General features: G+C 41.1%; 1 protein-coding gene across 1 annotated transcript in view; it reads right to left on the reverse strand.

Annotated features, from left to right (window-relative positions):
• ndst3 (N-deacetylase/N-sulfotransferase (heparan glucosaminyl) 3) overlaps positions 1-17,313 on the reverse strand; it is a 76,904-nt gene that overhangs the window by 15,056 nt on the left and 44,535 nt on the right. The window contains exons 6-7 of the mRNA XM_053479981.1: positions 15,498-15,626; positions 188-370 (exon numbers count right to left, since the gene is read on the reverse strand). Of these exons, the coding sequence (XP_053335956.1) occupies positions 188-370; positions 15,498-15,626 (312 nt within the window). The remainder of the gene's footprint in view (positions 1-187; positions 371-15,497; positions 15,627-17,313) is intronic.

Genomic DNA, 17,313 nt, shown 5'->3' on the forward strand with positions numbered 1-17,313 from the left:
GATGTTGTAACAAAATTCTATCCTTACACCTCAACCTATTTTTAAAAGAATCAATGCAACAGGGAAACAAAATAGGCCCATATTTTTTAAGGACTACTTGAAAAATTCATTACACACATACTGTATACACACACACACACACACACATGCAAACATCTCTCTCACATGTTTACACACATGTACAGACCTGCCAGAGTGGGTTTCTCTGCTCAGGGAATAGGGTAAAGTAGTGGTGTGCAAGCTGCAGAGGCGGGAGTGTGTGCAGTCTTAGATTGGTCCAGCACTTCAGGAAGTTGGCCAGGTTCACGAAAGTATACAGACCCAATCGATCGTTCCCATAGTTAGACAGATGAGTCATGAAGATACTGATCTGCAGAACAGGAAGAAAAATGTGAGCAGATATTTGGCATTCTTATACAGAGTATACAGTACTTTGTGTATATTCCAGGTGTATTTAAAACAATATTCTATTCTAATTTTATTCTATTTAAAGCAAGTACATATAGATTTGTATGAGTACAGTGTGTTTGTATGAGTATGTGTGTAGGGGTGACAATACAACATCATTTTGTCTGTAGATGGCAGTAACACAGTGTCTTCGGTTTAAATTACTACACTTGCATTAGGAAAGACATAGTACTAATTTGAGGGATTAGGATGGTGCGAATGTGGAGTTGACATATATGCTAGAGATATGACAAATTTGCAATAAGGGCAGGATGAGGATACAGACATGAGGGTAAGAGTAGATTTGAGAAGGGATCGACTACTATATTTACATGCTAGTCCATATTTGGGGCCAGAATTTAAGTGCTAGACTACTTTAATGGCTGGAATATGTTTGGGAAGGAAAAAAAGGTTTAAGTATAATTATCTACTTGGCCCTGATGAGCAAGCCGAGGAAATGGTGGCAAAGAAAAACTCCCTGAAAAGATAATCTGAAGAATCCTTGAGAGGAACCAGACTCAACAGGGAACCCATCCTCCTTAGGGTAATATTACATAGTAGGACTATACAACAGTTCCTGGTATATCTGTGTGCTATAAGGCTGTACTGTAAGTTCAATATAACAGGAACAGTTATTTAAGTTCATATACTTTCATTGATGGAAACTCAGGTACAGAACTATTTGTGTCTGAATTTCAGTCCCAAACTATTTAGGTACTGCAGTCACAAGCCATCAGAGAAAAACTGCCGTCAACAGCCGAAAACACATCTTTATAGTCATCAAGTGGGAAAGTTAAAATATATTTGGTTATCATACCATTTAGGGATGGTATGATGAACCTGGGAGGGTTAGGCCAGTTTTGGCAAGGGTTGGGGTACATTTGGTACGTGTTAGCCTGCACATGGGAAGTGATGGGAGACATGTGAGGAGGGTTTGACCACTTTTGGCAAGTGCGAGTAAGGGTACATTTGGCAAGTGATAGCTTTTTTAAGGGTTAAGGTACATTTGAAGAGGGACTACATTTGGCAAAGGGAACATTTGAGGAGGGTTAGAATACATTTGCGAAGGGGTAGAGTACATTTGGCAAGTGGTAGACATTTTTCAAGGTTTGGGGTACATTTGGAGAAGAGTGGATTACATTTAAAAAGGGTTAGAAAACGTCTGATGAGGATTTGACCACTTTTGGCCAGAGTTAGGATACATTTGGCTAAAGTTAGGGTACATTTGGCAAACGTTATACTACATTTGGCAGGGGTTAGGGAACGTTTGAGGAGAGTTGGATCACTTTTGAAGAGTCAGGGTACATTTGGCACATGCTAGACTACATTCTTTAAGAATTATATGGTATAACTGGTTATGTTAGATTTGGTAAAGCTCAGAGTCTGGGTACATTTGGAGAGGAGTAAACCTACATTTGGCAAGGGTTAGATAACATTCAGATGAGATTGCATTTAAGGGAGGAATAGTGAGCATTGGTTACATGTATTGAGGGTTAAGCTATAGTTTGGGAAGGTTCTTCAGGTGATCCCCAGAAATTTTTATGGCTAATGTATGTAAAAATACAACAAAACGTATGCCTATAAGAAAGCCTGCCACACGGAAACATTTTAGGATGCAAAGTGTCATGCACACTCAATCTGCGACCGGCACTAGGCCCCGGAAGTAATGCGGTCGCAAACCAGGAAGTATAAGAGGAGTAAACAAACCACGGCACATCGCTCAGTCATTAAGTTCGCCCATGTCAGTTCAGACCGCTTGTCCACCATTTTTGTGAGTACTCACTTTCTTGGGTTTTGCTTTCTGATTTGAGTGTTCTGCTTGTATGTATGTCTGTCGTTCTAAAGAGATTTTAATGAAACTTTGCCAGTCCTTCGGTATTTGCCTGAAGTTAAATCTGTGCCATATATAAAGTCAAAATAGAGTAGATGGGAAGTTATAAGCAGTTATGTATCAGATTACATCACAGCATCTAGCGCTTTTCTGGATGAATAAAGCTCTTTTCCCTCAAGGTGGGCATGGCTATAGTGTACGCGTCTCTCAACAGAGCCAAACAATGCTATACCGTGTATTAACCTACAAGTCACCTCAATCCAAAAAGAAAAAATGACTATCAAAACTGAATCTGCAAAGATAAATGGACACATCAAAGTTTGTTTATTGTGGGAAGTTTAAACCCAGTTTATGTTCAGAAACCATACCGATAATAACAAGCAGTAATGTAAAGCACCACTATTAGATAAACATACCTGCCGCGGGCTGAGGTACTGTAAGGTCATGTACTGTAAAATACCCAAACTGTTGTCAAAATCACAATGTTGAGAAAAACATTGTTATGAACAGTTATGTGCCAGATTTAATAATCTACTTTAAAATAAACTACTAATGCGCTTCTGTCTCAATGTAAACAAACACCTGCACCAATAAATATTAAATAGAAAAGCTAAACTGAATATTTTTAAATAACAGTGCTGAAGTGGTATAAGTGAATTTTAATGTGCTGGGGTCATTTTAAGACAAAACTTAATCTCCATTTGATCTACGTTTTAATTTCTCATCAGCGATTCTCTCACTGACTACCGAACAGAGAGTGGATTCGGATGAAGATAAAGAAGTACGCGAATACGGTATAGGATACTCAACCTTACAAAATTGAGAAAATTTCTAGTATTAATAAGTTAGGCAAAGATTTCTGATGTACAGAAAGACAAACAGACATGTATGCGGGCTTCAACCTGAAATAATAATACCATTATTACATTAAAGCTGATTAGCGTATTATTAGCTTTAACCGTTTAACTATTTCTATAAACTCTTTACCAGTCATTGGTGGGTACTTATGCTAGTGATTGTTCAAAATAAAATAATCGCTAATAAATTGCACAGTTTATTTACGCGCTCTTTTATGAAATGACTATGTGCGGATGAAACGGTTCTTTAGTAACTGAGCATTAAACATTGGTAATAAAGTTCATATTTTTTCATTTTTACAATTTGTACAATTGCAAGCAATGGGGTGGTGCACCAGTAATACTACAAATTCTATAGCCAATAAATATTGCCGAGTTAATTTTCACCCACCCTGTAGAAATGAGTTCTATTTGCTACGACCTTAAAAAGTTTTACCAGGGGTGCCAACTGATGACCATTCAGAGTAACAGATCACCGTGTGTACTGTATAGCGCAAAAAATATTACCAAGGAGTTGGCCAATAAATAATAACAAAAAGATGGGCACTTCATCTGAGCAAGCGCCGGAAAGCCTGGGTCAAGTGGGCGAGCTGATGTCTAAAAAAAAACCAGTATGTCCTGTGGGTGGGAATATTTCACTATAAAAACAGGTACTGTGTAAGAGATCTTGAGTACTGGCGCTAACCTTATGAGGCAACGTCACAAATACCGTATGACAAACATCTATGAACAAACTGTATGAAGGAGCATCACTGACTTGTGTTTAATGAGAACATGTCATCAAGATCGATTTGGAGAGTTTGACTGGTTATCGTTGAAGATGAACTGTAAGACCTATACTCTTTTCCCACATCCATGCTCAGTGAGTATGTGGTCATTTGCTCAGATTGTCTTAGTGCCAAGTTATGGGCAGCGGCAACCCCCTCAAGAGAACGTTCAATCATCGGCCGGTCTCATCTCCGCACAGTGTGGTATGATGTAAAACTGAAAGGAAGTGCTCCCTCAGCGCCTGACTTCGCTATAATTTCGATGTGGACCACGGGGGGACGTTCACTCGCTCTCAGGGCTTTTATGATCAGGATCGATACCGTTACCGAGGGGGCCGCTATCCTAGAGTCTGCACTGACATTAACAAAGTCTGGTCAATAACGTTACAGGATGTTAAACTTTGCTTTCAGAATGCATTAGAGCCTAGGAGAGGAGAGAAAGAAAGAGCGAGGCGGGACATAAGGAAAGGACAGGAGAAGTGAAGAAAAGAGAAGACTCTTCATGCTTGGCTGCTTTAGTAGGTTGTGAATGCAGATAGGGCGAAAGGGAATAAGTGCCCTAGTTTAATTTGCAGCCTCTACGAGGAGCCACTTCTCTTACTACGAATGTATAAAACACAGCGCACCACTTACACTTACAAAAACGACAAGCACAGTGATAAACTTTTATGTATACCTCTTTTATTGTACCGTGTCTACGTTTATGTATCTCATTAAAATTAAACACAGAGTCACAAACAGAATAAATGATACCTCATGAACAGAACGAATTCCTCTTCAAAGCCACACCCCCTAAACCAGCCCTTTCTAGCGAAGTGATTGGCAGGTAACGTAAGCAGAAACACATCATCAATCCGCCACCAAGCTGTGATGTGATTTTCAATTTTCAAATTATGAGGGGTTATTCAATTCAATTCAATTTTATTTTTATTTATATAGCGCTTTTAACAATTGTCATTGTCGCAAAGCAGCTTTACACAATCAAAAGAAACTTTTTGGAGCTTGTATGGAATTTGAATGCGTATAAATCAAAATGATCAGATTGTTCCTGATGAGCAAGCCGAGAGCGACGGCGGCAAGGAAGAAACCTTGAGAGGAACCAGACTCAACAGGGAACCCATCCTCATTTGGGTAATAACGGATAGCAGGGATTGATCTGCAGTCATACTGTGTGTTAGGCGGCTGGAGGTTCAATATAACAGATGATGTCATTAAGTGTTATGAAGTCATTAGGAGATTATAAAGGGCTTGTTCTAATGGATAATTGTTTCCATAATAACAAATCATTCATGCTGACCTGTATAGAAAAAAAATACAATAAGCGCAATGGTGGCTCAGAGGGCTAAGGCAGTGAGGTACTGATCGGAAGATCGACGGTTCAATCCCCAGTTCCACCAGGTTGTCATTATTGGGCCCTCGAGCAAGGCCCTTAACCCTATCTGCTCCAGGGTGCTGTATCATGGCTGGAATATGCGAAGAAGGAATTTCACTGAGCTGTAATGTATATGTGACAAATAAAGGCTTAACAAGATCAAAACTGCTAAAAAATATTATCTGATATTGACCTTTTAAACAATATTAAATCTGTCTCCTTAGTTGTGAATTGCCTCTGAACCGTCCGCTTTGTGTTTCACGGCTAACTACTGTAGCTTCTAACACAAGGCTGCATCCTAAATCCCTCTCTAACCCCTGATCAAGGACACTACTTGGTGCATGGAACAAGGGATTGTACACCCTACATAGCGCACTAGCTTTTAAATCACGCACTATTTTAACAGGGGGTTAGCTATTAGTTAGAAATGTCAGTATTAACAGAAGCGCTGACTGAGGTATGACTAGCAAGCAACCTAAAATCCGGGAAGAATCACATATTTGTACAACGTCTAAGAAAACCACGTTATGAAACTTCTGCAAATTAATATCCATATTACTTTCTTCATCCACTGGTACATGCGCGTGATCAGCAGATCAGCAGAACAGAAGCTATAACCTGATACTGTAGCCTAGCGCTTTTGCCGCCCACTGTCATGATTGACGTCATGGTAGTCTCATGCCTGCAAAAGGTGTATACACAATTTCCGACATGGTGATGCACCTTTCCACTGGAACCAGCATTAACCTCTTTCACAACTTGATCTACACTAGCGCTTCTATTGGATCGGACTACACGGGCCAGTCTCCATTCCCCATATGCATGAAGGTGTCTTGGCCACCCATGACCCTGTCGCCAGTTCACCGGTTTTCCTTCCTTGGATCACTTTTGGTTTGTCCTGACCACTGCAGTGCTAACCCGTGTAGTCTAATCCATTAACCAAATTGAGGAAAACGTTAAAGCTGGTTGTGATAGAGAAGGTGTCAGAACATCACCGTAATGGAGGCAAAAGTGAGGACCTGCTCAATATTAGGCAGCGTGTCATAACGTTACAGCTGATCTGTGTATATACGATACAGTATCAAACCTTATAATGATCTTCAACTGCTTTCTGTCACTATGAAAGAAATGTCTCTTGAATTAGACTGTTGTTGTTTTTTTTCTCTTAGTTACCATGGAGCCAATTGCAAAAGTAATGGCAAAGTAATGGCGCTTTGATTGATTGATGCGTTGCTAGGCAACCGTGAAAATGGCCGGTATGTACAATGAGATAGATACGGAACTCACAACTGGTAAAGAGTTCGATTTGGTCCTAATAATGACCACATACATCCTCAGCGCTCATACACACACACACACACACACGCATGCACACACACACCATTGTTATTAACAAGATGTCAGCTAGAACAAAGCATCGGCTGCAAACTACCAAATGTAGCCGTAAACTCGAAAACAGCAGCTTCTTGACCACTAAGATTTATTTTTATCTCCATTATAAAGAATTTGTTCGAGATATGATTTATATGGTGCTTCCAGCGATCGATTACAAGTGCACACACACACACACACACACACACACACACACACACACACACACACACACACACAGCCTGAAGTAGTATGATTATGGACAGTAGTAACAAATGAGCTTATCTGAACAAGAGAAAATAAGAAAGTGAGAAAATGGAGAGAGAGGTGTGTGTGTGTGTGTGTGTGTGTGTGTGTATGGGGGGGCAGTCGGGGAGGGTTAGTGGGGGAGGGGTGAAAGAATCTTAGGTCCAAATGCATCTATCCTGCCTGCCTCAAATACACAAGAAAGTGCCAGTACAAGCTGCTGTTTTTACAGCTAAATTTGGACCAGATATCACACACACACACACACACACACACACACACACACACACACACACACACATCTAAGGGCCAAACAGATGTTCCTTCTGGAGAAGGTTCAGGACCTGGCGGAATTTTAAATCACCCACCTGGCATAAAAATTTAACCAGCACACACACACACACACACACACACACACACACACACACACAAAGAATAAGAAAGATGCATCAGAGACTCTCCATTAGTGCAGATTTGATTGTTTACTCCTTATACGAGAGTGGTTTGTGCAAACTTACTAACACACACACACACACACACACACACACACACACACACACACACACACACACACACATTACTTTAATTCCCTAGCTTCAGAGGTTGCGTAAGCATCCCTGAACTAGGAACCAAACTCATCTTCATCTCTCTCTCTCTCTCTCTCTCACACACACACACACACACACACACACACACACACACACAATAAAAACATCAGCGTTCAATTAGCTCCCACAGAGATTCAATTAAACTCAGTGGGAGTTCATTCGGAGCTGGCGCGTTATCGAGCGTCACACTCTGATACACACACTCGAACACAATGAGTGATGTGCGCCGTCTCTTCGGCTCTTTTGGCCTTTGAGTGCTTCTCTGCACGCACGCTAAGCCTCGGATAAAAACGCTCGGAAAGTTCAAACGGCTTCGTTCGAGAACCTTCATGATTGTTGGTGATGCGGCGGAGCTCATTAACAAGTGCGCCGAATAAACAACGGATCCCAAATTTCCTCCTGTAGCGTGCCTGTGCTCTCCATTGGACTAAACAGTCCTTATAAGACTCGATCCCTCCATCTAGGAAGCTCTGCAGTCCATCTAAGCACTGTGGAGACCAATGGTGACCATTGTATTTATTTCCCTTTTTAACGACCGTGGTAGGACCTCCGGTCAGCATTCACACACATCGGGCAGTTTAGAAACACCAATTAGCCTAATCTGCTTGGCTTTGGACTGTGAGAGGAAACCAGAGTACCCTGAGGAATCCCACCAGGCACAAAGAGAACATGCAAACTCTATGCAAACCACTACAGTACCATGCTGCCTTTAAGACCAAATACACAAAAGAAGCATTTCATTCAGCATCAGAAGTCCAGGTGGAAATCTTGTCCTCCAGGACTAAATTAATTTACTGTATAAAATTAATTCATTCCTACCACTCAGTACTTTCTATTATCCCCACCTCTACATTTATTTTCCCGTTTTCTGTCTGGATGTCATCCCTAAATTTTAACAGAACAATGTGATGATCTTGACTTACGATGCCATTTTCAATAATGAAACAGTTATCATCAAATAAAAGCACTTGTCTCTTGTCTAGAGATTTAAGAAAATTGAGAAATCTAATGCGCTGGGGTATAAATCATTTTCCACTTCAACATATGCTCTGGTTGATTTTAATGTGTTTACAAGTTGTACTGTATATGCAACCCTTTTAATACAGGTAGTGCCCGACTTACGAACATACTCGAGCTACGAACTGCCGCAGATACAAATGGACCATGGTTCTACGTACATTCATAGATGCAAACAAATCACGGAACCCATTTCCAAGTCGGGGACTACCTGTAGATAGATGGATGGATGGATGGATGGATGGATGGATGGAGAGATCCCCCAAAAAATGTATACGCCTCTCTTCTGACGGTTACATGATAGCACTGACGATGGTCCGACTACTGACACCATTAGAGGAAACATAGCACCACACATTACTGCCATATTTTTATTTTAGTTTTTAAAAATGGCATAGATAACAACTATATAGTGTATAAAATAAATATAAATTTAGGCAAGTAGATGATACTACCAGTGCAATTAAAATGTATATGAATAAAATGATATTGGTTCAACAATGCCATGGCTGTGCATTTAAACTGATTGCGCAACTGAATTTTGAATCAATGAGTCAATTTTCAATTGTTCTTTTAATTTATTGAGATAAACATAAAACTGTAAAATGTTCTCAAAGCGATACATTTCCAGGATTTGATAATGAAATGCATCGTGTATGAAGGCATAAAACCGATTGTACTGTAATGAGACTGTTAGCCGCAATAGAACATTTGATTGGTGTAAACTTTTTAGAGAAAGCCGTATGTCCATGAATGACGATCCTGGCCAAGGTGGCTCGTGGAGTCGTTCCTGTTAACATTTAGCAAGTTGAACGCCTGATCCAGATGTGAAGCAGGCAGTTCAAAAGAAAACTGTCTACCTTAATGGTATCCAGCTGGGATAAGTGCATTATGGGGGCAGGGGATTAGGATATGATAGGATAAGGAGTTGGTGCAATACTGATACCTACTGGACTGGAGTGTGGAACACAAGACATTGTTGCTTTGTTACACAGCCTTTCATTGCTTTAGTTTTAGTAGTTTTCATAAGGTATTGCTTATGATATTATATTGATTGATATTGATTATATATATATTGCTTATGCTGTAACCCATACACACATACAGTACATACACACAAATATACAGACTAACACACTCTTAGTCAGGAGTCCTCAATAATGAATGACCTATAAATTGAGTTTGCCTTAGAACCCAGAGGGTGTGCAGAAGCGAATGACTCGACCCAGAGTTTTACAAACACTTTTAAAGGCTTTACCAACTTCTGTTTCAACAACACACCCATGTTCCATTACCGAGTTAATGTTCCGCCTTTTATTGCATGAATTATTGACAATTTATCAATGCATCAATTTATAGCCACCATAAAAGAACACAGAATTGATCTGCACTTGATGAAACAAAATGAGTCCACAAAGGGAAGCGAAGACAAAGGATGAGCAGTGAAGCTCAGGTTCTCTTGCCAAGCCTGCTCCCTGAGATGGTGAACTTGCACAAAGATGTGTTTTTGATGGAGATTCTGGATGAAGATGGTGATTATGGGTGAGGAGAGGAAGAAAGCCAAGGAGAAGCAAACAGAGGAGAAGTTCATGTCAAGACTAAATACTACAACTCTCATCATCATTGTAAATATGATCATTTTTGTCATTGTCAGAATATTATCTTCATAATAATCGTAGTCAACATGATAAAGAATTTCATCATTATTTCCACCATCATCATGATCACTGTTCTCTCGACCATCATCATCATGATCACTATCATCTCCACCACCATCATGATCACTATCCTATCCCCCACTATCATTATGGTCACTAATCTCTCCACGATAATCACCACCACCACCACCATCATAATCACGATCCTCTCCACCACCACCAACATCATGATCGCTATCCTCTCCTCCTCCTCCACCACCATCATGATCACTATCCTCTCCACCCCACCACCGCCACCATCATTATTATGAGCACTATCCTCTCCATCTCGACCATGATCACTATAATCTCCATCACCACCACAAGCACCATCATTATTACATTATCATCAGCAACATTATCATCATTTAGCAGCAGCAGCATCATCTTCACCATCATCATCAGCAGTAGCACGATCATCATCACCACTACCACAATCACAACCATTATCATCATCATTGTCGTCCTCATCATCACTACCACCATCATCATCATCGATGTCATCATCATCATCATTATCATTACTCCTACTACCACCACCATCATGATCAACATCAGATCTCATCATCATCGTCATTGTCATTATCATCATCATCGTCATTATAAGAAACTCTGACCTCTTTCTCTGTCTCTGTGTCTACTTCTATGTCTTTCCAACTCTTTTCCTACTTGCTTTTCTCTTTTTCTCTCTTTGCAGTCTGCAAACGCTTGACTAATGGTTGACTCGGAGGACTTCCAGCCTGAGGGAGAGGACCGGTATTGATTGGCCGGCTGCCTGACATGGAAGCCAATCAGTGAGTAATTGTTAATGTGCTGGTGGGCGGAGTGTGGTCTGTGATGCCCCAGCAATGGGACTCCCAATGCCAGGGCTCATTAATCCAAATAAATCAAAGGAAAGCCTAATAAAACTGTGGTCCTTTCCAAAAAAAACAAAAAGGATACAACAAGCTTGAACAAATGTGCTTAACTGTTCATTAAATTACATTTATTGAAGGACTTCTAGAATATATTTTTGTTAAATTAAAATAGTCTAGCACGATTCAAGCCAAAGGTTGAATCGTGATAGGCTATTTTAATTTCATTTTGATTTAATTCATTTCCTAAAGCTAAATTATACACTAGCATCGATTTAATGATCTCTAGGGTATTTTCCCAGCAGAGTTTCCACTCACAAGGAATTATATATTCGGTCAATTTCAATGAAGCAAAGTGAAAATTTCTAAATTTCTTTTTCAGCTTGCACTAACACACATCAGCTCCAACACAAAGGGCTAATTGTCGAGTCGAATCACACACACGCTGTGTTTAACAGCCGCTCAGACTCGTTGCAGATCGAAACCGCTCGAAAGTGGAAGATTTATGAAAGCAAAAGTGGAGTGAATATCAGTAAAAATAGCAGCGCTTGTTAGTCAAGATGAACATGCTGCGTGGGTCTCCGACAGCGTGAATGAGAACGAGGCACTTAATGATAACACAAGTAAATGTCAGAGCGGGATATGAACAAAGAAATACAATCCAAAATAAAAGGGATCTGCTGGATCAGGTGCTATTTTATTACCCTATTAATAATAATAATAATAAAATGGTAGAAGCCAGATTTAAAAAAAAAAAATTGTGATTGAGTGAATAATGCGATCATTACTAGTAGAAATATGACATAACTATCTTGTGTGTATTTAAAAATTTCCCTTCTTTACATGAGTTTGCATTTCAGTTTCTAATCAATAATCTTCTGGCGACCACTGAAGCGTGAACGACATTCAGATGTTTTTTTTTTTTTTTTTTAAAGTTGACATACCCCACGGAGACGTTCTAGTGTTTGTGCCACTGTATGAACATCGGCCGCTGCATAGTCATTTTATCTTCTTCTTTGTCTTTCGGCTGTTCGCTTTCAGGGGTCGCCACAGCGAATCATCTGCCTCCATCTAACCCTATCCTCTGCCTCCTCTTCTCTCACACCAACTAACTTCATGTCCTCTCTCACTGCATCCATAAATCTCCTCTTTGGTCTTCCTCTAGACCTCCTGCCTGGCAGTTCCAACCTCAGCATCCTTCTACCGATATATTCACCATCTCTCCTCTGAACATCTCCAAACCACCTCAATCTGGCCTCTCTGACTTTATCTCCAAAACACCTAACATGGGTTGTCCCTCTGATGAACTCATTTTTAATTTTATCCATTCTTGTCACTCCCAAGGAGAACCTCAACATCTTCAGCTCTGCTACCTCCAACTCTGCCTCCTGTCTTTTCTTCAGCGCCACTGTCTCTAAGCCGTAGAGCATTGCTGGTCTCACCACTGTCCTGTACACCTTTCCTTTCATTCTCGCTGGTACTCTTTTATCGCACAACACACCTGACACTTTTCTCCACCCATTCCTGCCTGTACCCGCCTCTTCACCTCCTTTCCACACTCTCCGTTGCTCTGGACCGTTGACCCTAAGTACTTAAAGTCCTGAACCTTCTTTACCTCTGCTCCCTGTAGCGTCACCAATCCTCTTGGGTTCCTCTCATTTAGACACGTATTCCGTCTTACTGCGGCTAACCTTCATTAACCAGAATTGGTATATTAATGTCACTCACTCAATCAGTCACTCATTTTCTTTACCGCTTTATCCTGGACACAGGGTCCCGATGGTCCTGGAGCCTATTCCAGGAGACTTAGGGTATGAGGCAGGGTGCACTCTGGACAGGAGGCCATTTCTACACTACGGGAAATCAATTAGCCTAATCTGCATGTCTTTGGACTATAGGAGGAAACCGGAGTTCCCGGGGGAAACCGAATGTGGACCCTGGAGATGCTAACCACTAAGGCCACTGTTTCGCCATGTTAATGTTCAATTACAGCAAACCAAACCTTATCGGTTAAACAAAATTATAATTGGTTACATAATGGTTAATGATTACTTATTAATATATATTAATATTAGGGTGTTAAAACTTTTGTCTGACAGTGAAGCTCCAGGGGTAGCTCAGTGGTTAAGGCATTGGACTATGGTTCGGAAGATCCCAGGTTTAAACCCCACAACCACCAAGTTGCCACTGATGGGCCCTTGAGCAAGGCCCTTAACCCTCAACTGCTCAGATGTGTAATGAGATAAAAATGTAAGTCGCTCTGGATAAGAGGGTCTGCCAAATGCCTAAATGTAAGATCTTTTTGTCTTACTTTCTTTCTTACTAATAGAACAATTATACAACCGTTAGTTCCGCTCCGCTTATTAGATTGGTTGATCGCCATTCCAAGAGTGCTTAGTTACCCGCATAACCGCGCTGGGACGATTAAATGTCTGTAGCGTTCGTGTCCACCAGGTTAGATTCCAATTCTTGCATCAGTCCCAATGACACAGTACTACAGTAGAGTTAGAGGCGTTGTACAATCTAAAAATCTGAAAACTTGTCATATCAATATGTCATGTCAATATCACATTCGGCTATGATGAATATTAGCACAGTATACTGACATTCCAACTTTGTCGATATTTTAAAGAAAAAATGATAAGCCGCTCCAAATAACATTCCAATCAAACAATAATTGCAGAGCGTAAAGTTATTTTAATTAGGTGAAGTGTTTTAGTAATTAAGGCGCTCAGGTTAAGGGCTAATGCAGGCAATTAGGTCGAACAAGAACATGGAGAGGCGTTCCAGGACTTTCGATTGTCCAGAATAACAGAACGCAGTTATGAGAGCAAAAACTACCCTGATGTATAAAACCACATATATAATCCCCTGCTACATTAATGCACTTACAGTATCCCAGTGTTTCACTAGTGCTTGGATACCATCAAGGTAGAAAGTTTTCTCAGTATGCCAGAGCCATGATCGGATGGCCTGATTGTCAGTCTGAAACTCTGGCCTCCCAGGAATTCCTTCAATGTTTCAAGCATGTGGAAATGGCTTTACAGTTCCTATAATGTGTGGATGAATGATTGTGTGTGCCGGGATCAGGCTTCTCTAAATGTCGTCATACACAGAAATTTTATCACAAGCCCTGGTTTGACTTGAACATATTTTTTAACTAAATACATTTAAACTTAGTGTGTGGCACCTTCGAATAGATCTGGGTATACAACAAGACGTGTAACAGACGGCTACGATTTCAAACACATCAGGGCTAGGGAGAACCGTGCGATTTTCACGACATTATTAGCTAACCAGAAAAAAACACCAGCTAATAAACTTCTTGTCGCTATGGTAACGTGAGCCGTATATGTAGGTCACATCAGGTTACGGTACTTCTAAGCAGCTGGAGACCTGCGACACTCTTTGGAGTAATGAAAAGAAAAAAACATATTACTTTTTTGATACATACTGTATGTTCTGAGCTCGTGTTTTTAATGTTGCAGCTGATTCGAGCGCGCAGAGTGGCAGCGGTGGGAGCCCAGGGATGCATGATGGGAGAAAAAAAAGAAAAAAGGCATGCTGGGAAAATTAATCTATAAAAACACTGACATGCACCCCAGAGAGAGAATGAGAGTGAAAGAGGGAGCTAAGTGAGTTGAAATAAAGACTGATAATGAGAGGGTGGGCAGGGCGGTGTGAGGTGGGTGAGAGAGGGACAGAGAGACAGGAAGAGAGCGAGAGATGAGGGCTCCCACTGTGATGATGTTTATTAATATTTGTCGATGTGTAATTTAATAAGAGACACACAGCTGGTTCTGGAACAGGCAGACTGGAGCTAAGTTTAGCACCGGAGCCTGAGTGGCGCGGCAGGACATCGCCTAGAGGGGGACGAGTGGAGGAAAAAAGAAAAAACCCTGTCTCCCACACTATTCACTCATCTCCACTTAGTGTCTCTCTTCTTGTCATGAGACAACAGCGGGAGCGATGACATGCTTATTCAGATAAGCTCGATGCATGCTGACACATTGTATTTCCGCGACCAGCGCAGACCAGCCGGGTGGATGGACTCTAAAAGCCCCCGAAGAGATCCAGACCCTCGCTCTAGACAGCCGTCTGGGATTATTTAATAAATAACACTTTACATGTTGACTTGTGTCGGATATGCTCCGTTTAAACGGGTAAATAATAATAATAAAAACTATAAGGATGCGTATTCTGGAAGCCAACCAATCACACACAATGTCTCCGCCCAGTCTCCGCCCACCATCGCATATTCTCACCTTATTCTCATGTTGTTATTGTTTTTCCCATCTAGGCTGCTCTGATGGGACGGATTATTGCATCATGCTGTTTGGATATACAGTATACAGTATGTGTGCATATGTGCGTGTGTGTGTGTGTGTGTGTGTGTGTGTGTGTGTGTGTGTGTGTGTGTGTGGACTCACAGGGTTTAATAGGACAGTCAGGAAAAGCTCTCCTCCCTTGATGCTCTTGTCCAGCTCTTTCGGGCCTCCTGGATATTCCTTGTAGAAGATGGTGTGTGTGAATAAGCCACAGGTCTGACGTGGCAGCACCTACACACACACACACACACACAAATATAATACAAATGATATATATCTTGTTTAGCTGTGTGAACAAGAATCATCCTCTAATGCTTCTCCAATGGTCATTCATGCTGTCACTGATTAACTCACTATAACAGCACACCCCAAGATTGTCCTTTTTTTTTTTTAAATAAGACTGTTGTGTTTGTCATTATGGCTCATTTTGCCATGTCAAGACGCGGAGCTAAAAATGCCTCGCTGAGCAAAAAGAAACAATTCAGAGGAGGGAAAAAGGTAAATGCTGACGCGCTGTTGTTAAATGTTCTGCAGCCGACAAGAAGGAGGGAGAGAGTACTGTAGGATGAAGTGGGAAAGATAACATAGTAACGTTCGCTCTGTGTCTTATTATAGCAACCTAGATTGTGCTCTCTCTCTCTCTCTCTCTCTCTCTCTCGCAGACAGAATTATGAACAGTTGCAAAAAGATGTGGATCAGACCGGACAGATGGCCTTGATTTAATATTTTAATCTGCACCACCGCCCAAAATTCAATTCCGGCGCCACTGCACTAAATCCAGCATCCTACTGTCATGCTGGCAAATTATAGCCCTGACTCTACCTGTTCCATCCCCTCTCTCTCTCTTTCTTTCTTACTGTCTGGCAAAAGAGATGAATTATTGCTCTCATCACAATTCTGCTTCATGCACCCAAGTGAAAAGTGCCAGATCACAGTTTGCTGTTCTCGTTTGGATTGGGATCAAGAACAAAAATGGCTCTTAATAATAATAACAGTCTGGGAATGGCGTTTAGTTTTTTGTTTCTTTTTAAGTGGAAAGGATTCAGTGTTCGATATACAGTAGATGGATGAGGTTGAAGGAGTAAGAGCATCGCTGTTAGCCTTCTAACATTACACGTGCTTTTATTCAAATCAGTTTATAAGTGAATGCGGTGCTCGAGTAGCGCACAGAAAGTGGAGATCCTTTCCTAAATATACCACAGCGCTGTTGAATTTATGAATCCTGATTGGTCGGGAGGTCTTGGTTCAGCTGTTTTACATTAAACGGGGCCTATTATGCAAAGTTTAGTTTAGTTTTCACCCATTTTTAGATACACACTTGGCTCTCGAGTGTGTGAACAGGAACTAATATATTTTCCTGCCTTTTTCCATATTTGGACAAACAACAGCTGAATCAAGTAAGTTAGACCCCCCCACCCCCCATCCACCCCCCCAACCATCCTTATAGTTGAGGCGAGGCCCAGGGGAAGCTCATTTCCATAGACACTGAATCGGCATGTTCGGAGGAGGAGAGAACCAGACAGAGTTTGAGCTATGAAACATGCATTATCTGTGGGATATGTTAGCTGAAGCATTAACACACACATACACACACTTTGGGAGAGCTCTGAGACCTACAGTACAGTGCAGTGCAGACCTCTTGAACCACTTCTGATTTCTTCATATTTTGCTTACAGCCAGACTTTCTTGTATTTTTTAATGTAGTCTTGAGGAATAGTTCTCCCGACCCTGAGCAGTTTCACAGGAATGGTGATTTTTTTTTTGTAATGCGACACATTAACCTATCGATAAAATCTTAAGGCGTGTACCATTGAGGAACATGTGTAGATGATGACAGATGATCTGGCTGGTGATTAGGATACGGGTAATGCTGAAGGCTGAGTGGGTGGAACAGACGAGCGGGGAAATGAGGTTGCCG

This window comes from Clarias gariepinus, chromosome 20, assembly GCF_024256425.1.
Source record: "Clarias gariepinus isolate MV-2021 ecotype Netherlands chromosome 20, CGAR_prim_01v2, whole genome shotgun sequence".
NCBI lineage: Eukaryota > Metazoa > Chordata > Actinopteri > Siluriformes > Clariidae > Clarias > Clarias gariepinus.